The sequence below is a fragment of the Siphateles boraxobius genome, unplaced genomic scaffold, assembly GCF_051911475.1.
Source record: "Siphateles boraxobius isolate OS27281-9 unplaced genomic scaffold, OSU_SipBor_1 3, whole genome shotgun sequence".
Classification (NCBI taxonomy): Eukaryota; Metazoa; Chordata; class Actinopteri; order Cypriniformes; family Leuciscidae; genus Siphateles; species Siphateles boraxobius.
Window position 1 is genome coordinate 5,010,397 of NW_027508919.1, and position 11,426 is coordinate 5,021,822.

The window sequence follows — 11,426 nt, forward strand, 5'->3', positions numbered from 1 at the left end:
TAATTTATGCACTTAGGCGTGCACAGCTAAATCAAACCATCCTGATATACATATTCCTCTCTAAAAGCTACCACAGAATCATTTAACTCTGCATTCGAATGCAACATTATAATAGTGGTTCAAAAAACTGAAGGGTAATTTCAGAGCTAAGAGCTGATTTGAATGCGTCGCACTCAAGGCAGAGGTGCTTCTGTGATGTGGTAATGAGCGACTCTCTTTTGGGATGACATATGCTGCCTCGAAACATCAGCGTCAGTTAAACAGCCCACATCTGCGGGTGGAGCGCTGGTGCTGTTCTGGGCACCAGCTAACAGCAGGAAGTGCAATACAGTGGACTCTTATAAATGTGTCCCGCCGGATGGTTCCAGCTCACAAATGCCAAACGCACATTGAGCACCATCATAATGGTCATTAGCCCCACTTAGATGCGAGAGCAAAATAGAACTCTAAAAAAGGTTAATCATGCATTTTTAATTAGTCATACCAATTATTAAAACCCTCATGAGATGGTTTGAGGAGTTAAGATTCCATTCCTCTGTTAATGTATGTAGTCAATAGCCTTTAGTTTGCATTTCAGACCTGAATATCATACTTGATGGCTTGTACTATGGATGAAAGCAATGACACTTTTAAATTTAATAAAATACCGTCACTTTCTTTGCAACTGATCTTTGGGAAAGGAAGTAAGAGGTAGCCAAATTCATTCATTATGTAAGGGAAGTAGGACATTCTCTTTCTAGAGAGAACAAATATTTGTATAGTGCAAGATGTGTCAATGTTTTTGGTACATATAAAGTAAATTTTGTTAACTTTTTGAAGTGTGCTAGCATATGACCTCAAAGCTAATGCAAACATCCATAAAACCTGGGTTCATTGGGTCTTTTAAAATAGAATATTAAAATAAGCTAAACTGTCTCCCTGTTCTGACCTGCTGTTCTATTCAGCGTTATTAAAATAGAGTTGTGGTTTATTATCTATGTCCCAGTTCTTGCTGATGGAATACAAGAAGATAAACCAACTAGTGGTCATATGACCAACAATCTTTGAAAAAAGGATGACTTTGTTGTGGCTGTTGTAATTGTTACAGCAGATTCTGACATTTTTTTCTGTCTTTTCATTTCTTCAGGTGCCAGTACTGCAGCCCATGGACCTCATGGTTGAGGCCATGCCTCGAAGAGTGTTTTCCAATGCGCACACGTACCACATCAACTCCATCTCTGTCAACAGTGACTACGAAACCTTCATGTCCACCGATGACTTAAGGATCAACCTGTGGAACCTGGAGATCACAAACCGAAGCTTCAGTATCCTTTGTATGTCATCAAATCTGACAGAAACATGTTTTTGAAAAAGAAAGTTTACCTTCAGGACTAGGCCCAGCACTATTGTAAACCTCTTAGTTGTCAACCTAAATTGGTCTTTTCCCCCATTTGTTGGTTTCCCATTATGACTTTTATTTATGATTCATTGTGCTGCTGCTGCTAGACCTGCAAGTTTTCCTGAGCTGCTTTTTCAGACATTGTAGACATTAAGCCAGCAAACATGGAGGAATTGACGGAAGTGATAACGGCAGCAGAGTTTCACCCACACCAGTGCAACACCTTCGTCTACAGTAGCAGTAAAGGCTCCATACGTCTGTGTGACATGAGGGCATCAGCGCTCTGTGACAACCACTCGAAATGTGAGTCAGTGCAACCCTAAAGGAAAAAAAGACATTAATGAGACAATTGTTGAAATACACTATCATTCAAACGTTTGGGGACAGAAAGATTCTGAAGATTTTTTTATAGAAAATAATAATTTTATTCAGCAAGGATGCATTAAATGTATCAAAAGTGACAGCAAGGACATTTACAGTGTTACAAAATATTTATATTTTGAATAAATCCTGTTCTTTGGGGGGAAAAATATTAAGCAGCACAAAGGTTTCCAACATTGATAAGAAATGAGCAACAATTAGCATTTTGTAATGATTTCTGAAGGATCATGTGACACTACCTATGTTTCCATCTAAAGTTGCAAATTTAACTTATGCACCAAATTTTGCAAATAAAACAGCATTTCCATCCCATGTGTTCCTTGGCACAAAATAAGTAAAGAAAATGAATAATAAATAAAATGGAAGTTAAATTACATTATAAAATATATTCAGATAGAAAAAGAGTTATTCTATTGTAATAACATTTCACAATATTACTGTGTTTATGATCAAATACATGCAGCCTTGGTGAGCTAAGAGACTTCCTTCAAAAACACTTAAAAAATCTTACCAACCCCAAACCTTTGAACGGAAGTGTACTCTTACAAAATCAATGTGAATAGCTTAGCTCAGGTAATTTGCATTATGGAATTTGATGAGAAATGTTTGAGTTCATATTAAAATCTCAGACTTTGTAGACAATTGAGACTGATTGCTTAGAAAAGCGGTAGCACACATCTAATCACCATACTGTAGGATTTAAAGTACCATTCATGTCTCTTGCACAAATGGTGCGGAATGAGTTATGCACCGACATTTAATACTTAGGATTAGGGATTTGAACAAACCCCCAATAGGTAACAGCAAACACAACTACTAAAGCTTCTCTGATGTCCTTAACATGTTGCAGACATTTTTGTCCCAGTTTAAATGAGTGCTTACTGCATTCTAGCAACATTTATTGTAATATTAAATATGCATGGGGCAGTACAGCTCTAGAAACACTGTTGTCTCTAGAGAGCACAGCCAGTACATACGCCATGACAGGGATTAGCCTCTCTTCCACCTAGGGCGAGGGCGTTGGAGGTGAGGATTATGCTAATTTTTAATATGATTGCGTCTCCTTGAGCTTAACTGGCTAATTTCATTTGGGGATTGGACACAATGCAGACTGATGAACCTATACTGATGGTATACAGTGGCATCCCCTTTGGCTGCACATGGCTGAACTGATAACCACAAATTGACAGATTTCCATTTCTTAAGTCATAGATGCTCGGGTCTCCAGTTTAAGGTGGGAAACATCCATGTGCATTTGATGACCAGACTGAATGCATTGACATTTAAGCTTGGCATAGAAATCACTGCTCAAGGGGAGATAGCAATGCCTATAGTTTTCATTCTCACCGCTCAAAGAATTCGGTAATTTCCTTAGGTTTATCGACGTGCTTACTGGTCCATGCGTTCACATCCTGTTGAATAGACATTTACATACTGCTGCTGAATTTTAAAAGGCCAGATATGCTGGAGGGGGTAAACAACTGTGAGGGCTTGAGTTTTAGCTGCCTTGGTTTGTATCTCCAGAACCACACTGACCTAAATTATACACACATTTGTCAATTTTTTCCCTGGTACATGATCTCACAGCAGGCAGATCTGCCAGTTTGCCTCAGGAAAGACCTCCTCAATGTCTTCTCTATCACACAGTTTGTGCTGCTCCTTCCATCCACATTAATAAATCTTCCAGACATCCCGGAGAATATTCTTAAAAATCAATCTGCGGTGGCAGGCGGGGGATGCTAACCAAGCCCAGCAGGGCTCAGAGTCTGGGCGGAGGGTCGTATCCCCTCATATCACTCCCCAGAGGACTCATTAGCCCCCTCTGAATGACACCCAGCAAGACTGCAGGTGGACAGGCTCACAATGTGACAAGGCACACCCATGACAAACACCTGCAGTCCACCAGTGCCCACATTTCCCCGCAAGCATTGATCTGTTTCCTCCCCCTCTGCCCATGTTTTTTCATCCGCTGTGTAGAGGCCTGCCGACACATCACAGGATAATCCACAACTTAGTCAACAAAACAGTGAGGGGACAATCGATAGTAGATGATAAATATCTGTTTCTCTTCTCTGACAGGTGTATTATTTCCCTGGCGAGCCGGGTAGATTTATGATGTGTTATGCAGCAATTGGGGAAACTGATTCAGAAAAACTTTCTTTGCCCATGCAGTCGCTTGTTATTAAAGCCAACATGAAACAGCACTCGCAATCTATTTTACTTCTTTGTGACATATTTCTGAGTGAGATGGGATATTCAGTGTGGTTTTTAATCCTTGTTTTAATGTTTCTTTATTTTATTTCTAAATTATTCTCATCTAGTTTTTGAGGAGCCAGAAGACCCAAGCAATCGTTCCTTTTTCTCTGAAATCATCTCCTCCATCTCAGACGTCAAATTTAGCCACAGTGGGCGGTACCTGATGACACGTGACTACCTGACAGTGAAGGTCTGGGATCTGAACATGGAGAGCAAACCGCTGGAAACCTATCAGGTAAGGCACTTAATTTCATTGTACTTAAAGTATTGATCATATTTAAGGGCCCCATGAAGTCAAACTTGCTTCGAGTCTGTTAGCTTTGAGTTCATATATGTATTAGTGTGCTTCTAAAAGAAGACAAATAAAAACTTTTAGTACACATTTAATATTTACAGTCTGGAAACCAGACCTAAAGTATTGGTGCCTCATCTTTCACTACACAAATGTTGGCCAATAAAATGCCCTCTAGAATGAGAACGAGTCATCTCCCTCAAATTGTAAAATACCTTTATTCAGCAATAGCAAGTAGCAAATCACGCAAAACTAATATCTTTGGTTTCTCTAAATGTACACCTTTGGTGTCTTAATTTATCGACCCGATAGGCACAAAGTGGGACTTATTCCACCAATGGGCTGGAAAATAAGATAATATCATGGGGTCTTCACACATTGTCTAAAAAGAGAAGAATTTTTCATAACCAGTGTTTACTAAATTAAGTCAGACTTGCACAAAAATGGTCATGGTTTTCTCCACCAGGTACATGATTACCTAAGAAGTAAGCTCTGCTCGCTGTATGAGAATGACTGCATCTTCGACAAATTTGAATGTGTTTGGAATGGATCAGACAGGTCAGTGTTTTACACAGCTGTATTAAATATTTGCTTTCATACACATACTGGTCTTATCGGCAATGGTAAATCAGTGCACAGTTACAGTATTCAAAAGAAAAATAATGATCTAATTAAAATAAATGTAAAAAATATTGTTGATTTTTCATTTTGTTCTATTTCCAGCGTGATAATGACTGGTTCCTACAACAACTTCTTCCGAATGTTCGACCGAAATACGAAGCGTGATGTGACACTGGAGGCGTCCCGAGAGAACAGCAAGCCTCGGGCAATCCTGAAACCTCGTAAGGTGTGTGTGGGAGGGAAGCGCCGCAAAGATGAAATCAGTGTGGACAGCCTGGACTTCAGCAAGAAAATTCTCCACACCGCCTGGCATCCTTATGAGAACATCATCGCTGTGGCAGCCACCAATAACCTTTACATATTCCAGGATAAGGTCAACTAGCACAACTGTACCACCTCCACATGTTCCTGAAAAGAGAGAGAGAAAGAGGGGGAAAAGCTGTAGCCCAGCAGGATATTGCAGGGTGTGTTTTGTGATGAGAAACATGAAGTTACCTATGATGTGGGGAGAAGTATGAACAGATGATGCTGGATAAGAAGGCCACTTTGTGCAAGGATGCTGCCAGACTTTCACGAACAAGAAGCATCCTGCCCTGCACAATCATTCTTCCGCCATTAAGAATCTGCATTTCCTCTTCCATGAACTCTTATTTATCGTATTTATTCATTTCTCTACTGGAAGGAAATACCTGACATGTCCTAAATCTGGACTAATGTGCATTTTCATTGCAATGACGTGAAGAATCTTTAATAAGGCAAAAACAAACCGTGAATAAGACGGGCCTCCGCTGACATCCTGGCATCAGAATCAAAGGGGTGCCTTTACTTACAAAAAACAATGGATTTTCATTTCCTTTGAAACACAATGCCCTCCGAAGTGTCTGACTGGTCCGTAACAGACTAAGAATGTGACTCTGCGCTGATTGTAGTGTTGAGACAAACAATCTGTGGATGGAATCACAGCATTTTAGTGTCCTGATTGGCCCTCTTGAATGGAGCTCTGAAGTAAAAGTCAATCCCATTGGTTATGTTTTGTCATTCCATCTTGTCCTCTTATTTTGATGTAACCATTAATAAGCTGTGGTGCCTTCTTTTCTTATGTGGGTACTGGCAACGGGTGGCGGGTGGGAGGGCTTTGGGAAAGGGTGGCATTTTTGGTTGTGAAGTGTGAATGTTTTTACAGAAAATGTGAAGAATAGCTTTGTGTAAGAAGGGGAAAGAATTGCAGCGACATGATTTTACAGTACATAGAATTGAAGTACTTGAATTCTGCATTATAGTCTCCACTTTATCTCAGTATGCTCATAACTTTACAGTATACCCTGTTTTTTTATTCTTCAGTACCGTGCTGGGTGAAAAGTATTACCGTATTGCATGCAACATGTCATCTATAATGAGCCAATGAAGAAAATATATGTTCCGCACCATCAAATGAACCTGTAACAATCAGATGTCATTTTTTTACATGGTTTCTGCTGCATCTGAGACTGTTAAAACATCATCATTCAATTACGTCACTTTGGCCTGAGGATGACAGGAATGCCGGTATCATGATGTAGCCTATACATGACGTGAAGGTTAAATGATATCAGGGAATTTTATTATGTACAAATAAACCAGTAATGTTCTCTTCTGAAGAATAAAAACTTCAGTTGTAAAATTCTTAATGAAGCAAAGTTTTATAGCTCAGAATGTATCTACATCCAATTATTTGCCATGCAGTCTTTATGCTTAATGGAATTCGTTGAAATAAAAAGAAACGTAAAGGAAGTTGAAATAAAGCTGTTTCCTGTTCTCCTTTTCATCACACGTGAATTAAACAATGGCGCCCTCGTGTGACAGTTTAAGAGACACACTTGTTCCCTATGAATCAAATTCAAAGAATGAATAATTCTGAAATTTTCTCACCCACGTTATTCCAAACACATGACTTTCTTTCCTCTGCAGAGCACACAAAAAAATTTGGTTACACTTTATTTTAAGGTGTCATTGTTACGGTTTAATTATATATTTAAGCACTAAGTAATTTTAATTAACATGTACTTACTAGGGTTAGGGTCAGTGTTGGGAGTAACGCGTTACAAAAGTAATGCATTACAGTAACATATTACTTTTTGCTGTAACGCAGTAGTGTAAGGCATTACTTATCAATTTTCAGTAATATTTTACTCGGTACATGTTCAGTAAGGCTTGCGTTACAACAGACTTTTAGTTTTAATTGTAAAACAAACAACAACAAAAAACAGCAAGACCGCGAGACATTAACGAATGAAAAATGCAAGTAGGCTAAATTACCTGTTCGTGGTCAGTCAATAGCCGCGTGTGGTGTCCAAGTCTGTAAATAAAGACTAAATGGCAGCGTCTGATATATTTGTATAGCGATTTTTTTTTTTACAGCAGTGCCGTGATATGATTACGGCCTATGTGCTCGCGCTGGCCAGTGGAAAAGCGGCTAATGGTAAAGATGGCATGAAGAAGACTATACATTCGCGAGATGGACGTATGCGCATTAGGCTATTCGTTCTGTGTTTTCTTTCTAAACAGTTAGTCTATGTTTACTTGGTATTTTTCATGTTTTCATCACGCAATCATGTTTTTGATGCCGTGGTGACGCGTTCATGTAAGGGCGGCGGCGCTGCCGATAAAGCACCTAAAAGCTGTCACAAAGAACCGGCAAAAGCAATGGTTATGAATATGTCAAATATAGCAAGGAGACATTTTAATTGTCTATTAATAAAGTCAAGATGAAGTTGACGATGCTGACTCGCGATCTTCGCAGTAGCCTAGTGAATGCACCAGAGAGAAATGCACATTTCATTTCATAAGCAGAGAGCATGTTTTCTTTCGTTTTGAATTGTTCTGTTTACAAGTAGACATTTCAATATAGATATATTTTTCAAGTCTGTGAATAGGCTATACTTATACGCTGAGTTTCGGTTCATTTATGAGACGCGCTCCAGTTCACGCGCTTAAATCCAGGCAATTGGTTGACGAAACATTTGTTAAAATTAAGATACAATTAATACAAAACGAAATTCACTTTAAAGAAAGGCTTTGTGTGTGTAAGGTCTCTGTGAAAGTTTTAAAGCAGTCTTTTAGTGCCGGTTCAGAGCGGTCGCGTCCATAACTGAGAACTGTCACGTCTGTAATATTGTTTTTTCCTCATAAATGCGAACACGAAAAATAAAATAAAATGTTTATTTTATTTCACAAGTTTAATGTTTAATGTTTATTTTATTCCTACAGTTTGGAAGTAAGTTGCACAACACTGGTTAGGGTAAGACTAGGGTTTGGATGAGGGTTAGTTGCATACAATTACGCAAAATTTAGGCCTACTGTTATTACTGTGGTAAGTAGCCTACATGTAATATATGTAACAAGGATAGTGTAAAAGAAAGTCTTACCGAATATATTTGGCAGCATATTAGGGACGGACAACCACTTTCACTGCAATACCACACAATTAAATTTAAGACAAAAAATTCTGAAACTGAAAGCTTATATGGCAGAGGAAGATTCAACATTAATTTATGATTTTACGGTAAAAAAAAAAGAAAAGAAAAAAGTAATTGATGTAGGCCTGAATATAGTAGGCTATTTTTAGTTAATATGCAAGGTTGCTGGATTCACAGAATACTAACACCACTTCATAATAACTTTCACTGATAATAACACTAACAAATATGAATTATAAATAGAGTATGCATACAAATAATTAAACATTTAATAAAAAGGCTATAAGGGAGTAAGGGATGCTAGCTAATCCCACAAGTCTCGGTATAATTTTTTGGTTGAGTCAAAAATCAAATTACACAAATAATGGTCATAAATTATAACAATTCTCTGAATTCTGTCCTTATACATGTAAATACGCTCATAGTGTGACAACATGCCCACTTAATGGGACACAAATCCTAACTCTATGGTTTATATGTCGTTGTTCAATTTTGTCTGTGCCACTTAAATGTTGGGCTATGGGTTTATTCATCTAGTGTTTATGAAACATCTAGCTATCTTGAAAAAAAACTAACTTACTTAAACTTAAGTAAAAACTGAAAACTATTTCCGTCCTCTTAATTGGAAATGAATGTACTACTAGCCAATCATATGAATATGGCAAACATTATAAAATATGTTATAACGTATTATAAAGTGTTAACAAAGCAATATGTCAAAGTATATTAAAATAGGCTAAGTTAAATTATAGCCAGTTTCAGTTTGTCTTAGTTCCTGAGGTAAAATCTCTCATCAAAATTCATTCATATTGCTACTCCATATTTCCATCTGCAATCATCAAGCCTTTGTCTCCGGCAGGAAATAAAAAATCCATAATTTCCAGTGACAATAGAAGCAAATAAGTTTGACTCCGTGTGTAGCCGTCAGTGCTTATTACCCGAAATCATTTTAATTGGCCTCGGGAGGATCGCGACGGGCGAAATGAAACGCTGTCAGTCAGCTGGGGACAGCACCTGTCAATCAAAACGTCCGTTATAAAGTCGCTCCGCTTTCGCGCCGTCTAGTCAAAGGCGGGAAAAGAGAGCAAGGATCCGTTCCATAAGCGCGGGGAGTTTATTGGCGTATAGACGCAGTTTTGAGAGAGCAAATCTTTCTCTTCTCTGCACATACTGCCAACTGTCTTTCGTTTACCAATCAATCACAGTGAACATGGATAAATTACCTGCTATGAACATCAGCGCCATCAACAGTTCCGTGGATAGACGCTCATTTCTGGAGAGAAGTGGCTATCAGCACCTGGATCACGGAGATCTGAAGGTTTTGATTCCAGTGGTGCTAGGAATCATCTGCGTCCTGGGTTTCACCGGGAACGTAACTGCTATAGGAGTCCTGATTACCAACGCCCGTAAAGGTAAGCTGTCCTTGATCAACGCGCTCATCCTCAACCTCATGCTGGCTGATGGTCTGGTCTTGGCATTTGCTGTTCCCTTCAAAGCCACTGCTTATTCCCGTGCCAGCTGGACCCTGGGATTGTTTGTCTGTAAGACCTGTGACTGGTTCTTGCACTCCTGCATGGCTGCAAAGAGCTTCACCGTGGCCATCATGGCCAAAGCTTGCTACAGGTATGTCAGTAACCCCACCAAGCAAGTGACCATCCGTTTGAAGACTATCCTGGTAGTCCTCCTCATCACTTGGCTATTGGCATGCGTGGTCCCAATTCCCCAGTGGCTTTTTTCCACCCTGCAAAGAGAAGGAAACGGAATGATTTGTGTTCAAGCAGTGCCTGTCAAAGCCCATGATTTTATGTCCGTGTATGCCAAGGCGTACCCTCTTCTGACCTACTGCACACCTTTGAGTTTTGCACTACTTTATTTCTGGAAGGCGTATGGACGATGCCAGCACAGGTCCAGCAAGCCCCAGAACCTGCGGACACAGATCAGATCCCGCAAAATCACTTTGATGCTGTTCAGCCTGACCGTGGCCATGGCCACCATGTGGCTCCCACAATGGGTTTCCTGGGTTTGGATGCGGCACGCGCTGGAGACTGAAGGTGCCTTCCCTCCGGTGCTCTTCACTCTCTCCGCCCAGCTCCTCATGTTCTCCATCTCTTTAGTCAACCCTGTCATCGTCCTCGCCCTCTCAGAGGAATTCAGGGAGGGCTACATAGGCTTGTGGCGTAGGCTGACCCTCCGCAAGCAACCAGCAAAACACAAGCCAGGACCACACACCCCGACCGCCCCAAAGTCGCCCACCCCAAGACCTGAACGATCAGCCCACCTCCCTCCACACCAGCCAGGGCAAACAGAGGAGCAAAAGCCTGAGAAGCAACCGGACCAGTGTGAAGGACTGCAGGAGAGCCCGAACAACAAGGATGGAATTGTTCTGCCAGATGTAGAGCAGTTTTGGCAGGAGAGGGAAACCGGCTCCCAGTCACAGGAAAATGATCCTATACCCTGGGAGCACCAGGATCCAAAGTAAGGAAAACAGTAAGACAGTCTGAACCTACCCACCTCTTTTTAATTTTGTCAACATAAAAGAAAAACACATACAACCCATCAGACCTCACCTCATAAATTATGAATTTATTTTATTTTGTGTGTTTAACTCTTCTTAAAAAGAGAAAAATGGGATATTATAAATTTAAATATTAGGAATAAATGGAAATGACTATTATTTGTATTGTATTATGTTGTTTAAAATGATGTATTATATAATAAAATAGGTAGAGATATCACTAAAGAAATCAGTGTGTTGTGACGTCTTGTGCGCAGAGGTCCACCAAGACAATAACAATGCTGAAAAGCTGTGCATAACTCTCTCCTGCCTATAGTATTAATAAACAAAATAAATGTTGAAATCTTACTTTTATTGCTACCTGCATTTTGCCCCTTTTTGTTTATCGTGACAATATTCACACAATAAGATGGCAATAAATGTCTACAGAATGAATATGCTATGAAAGAAAGTATTTAGGAAATGCATGTGTGTAAAATAAATTGTAATATATTACCTGAGTCGTCGTGTTCTTTTTGTGGTTTGCTA

At 39.6% G+C, this 11,426-nt stretch overlaps 2 protein-coding genes across 3 annotated transcripts in view; both read left to right on the forward strand.

Moving 5' to 3' along the window:
- Positions 1–6,709, forward strand: part of ppp2r2ba (protein phosphatase 2, regulatory subunit B, beta a) — a 55,473-nt gene extending 48,764 nt beyond the window's left edge. For both annotated transcript variants that reach the window (XM_077247529.1, XM_077247530.1), the window contains exons 5-9: positions 1,127–1,304; positions 1,517–1,681; positions 4,081–4,250; positions 4,774–4,865; positions 5,031–6,709. In XM_077247529.1, coding sequence (XP_077103644.1) covers positions 1,127–1,304; positions 1,517–1,681; positions 4,081–4,250; positions 4,774–4,865; positions 5,031–5,310 — 885 coding nt within the window. In that variant the 3' untranslated portion in view covers positions 5,311–6,709. The remainder of the gene's footprint in view (positions 1–1,126; positions 1,305–1,516; positions 1,682–4,080; positions 4,251–4,773; positions 4,866–5,030) is intronic.
- Positions 6,710–9,462: 2,753 nt separating this feature from the next.
- On the forward strand, positions 9,463–10,945 carry gpr151 (G protein-coupled receptor 151). Its single transcript, XM_077247531.1, has one exon. It carries the CDS (start codon positions 9,594–9,596, stop codon positions 10,860–10,862), a length of 1,269 nt encoding a protein of 422 aa, XP_077103646.1. The 5' UTR covers positions 9,463–9,593; the 3' UTR covers positions 10,863–10,945.
- Positions 10,946–11,426: the final 481 nt, after the last annotated feature.

What these genes read in the sequence shown, in the direction of transcription:
- gpr151 (XM_077247531.1), top strand. Translation starts at nt 9,594, where the DNA reads ATGGATAAATTACCTGCTATGAACATCAGCGCCATCAACAGTTCCGTG.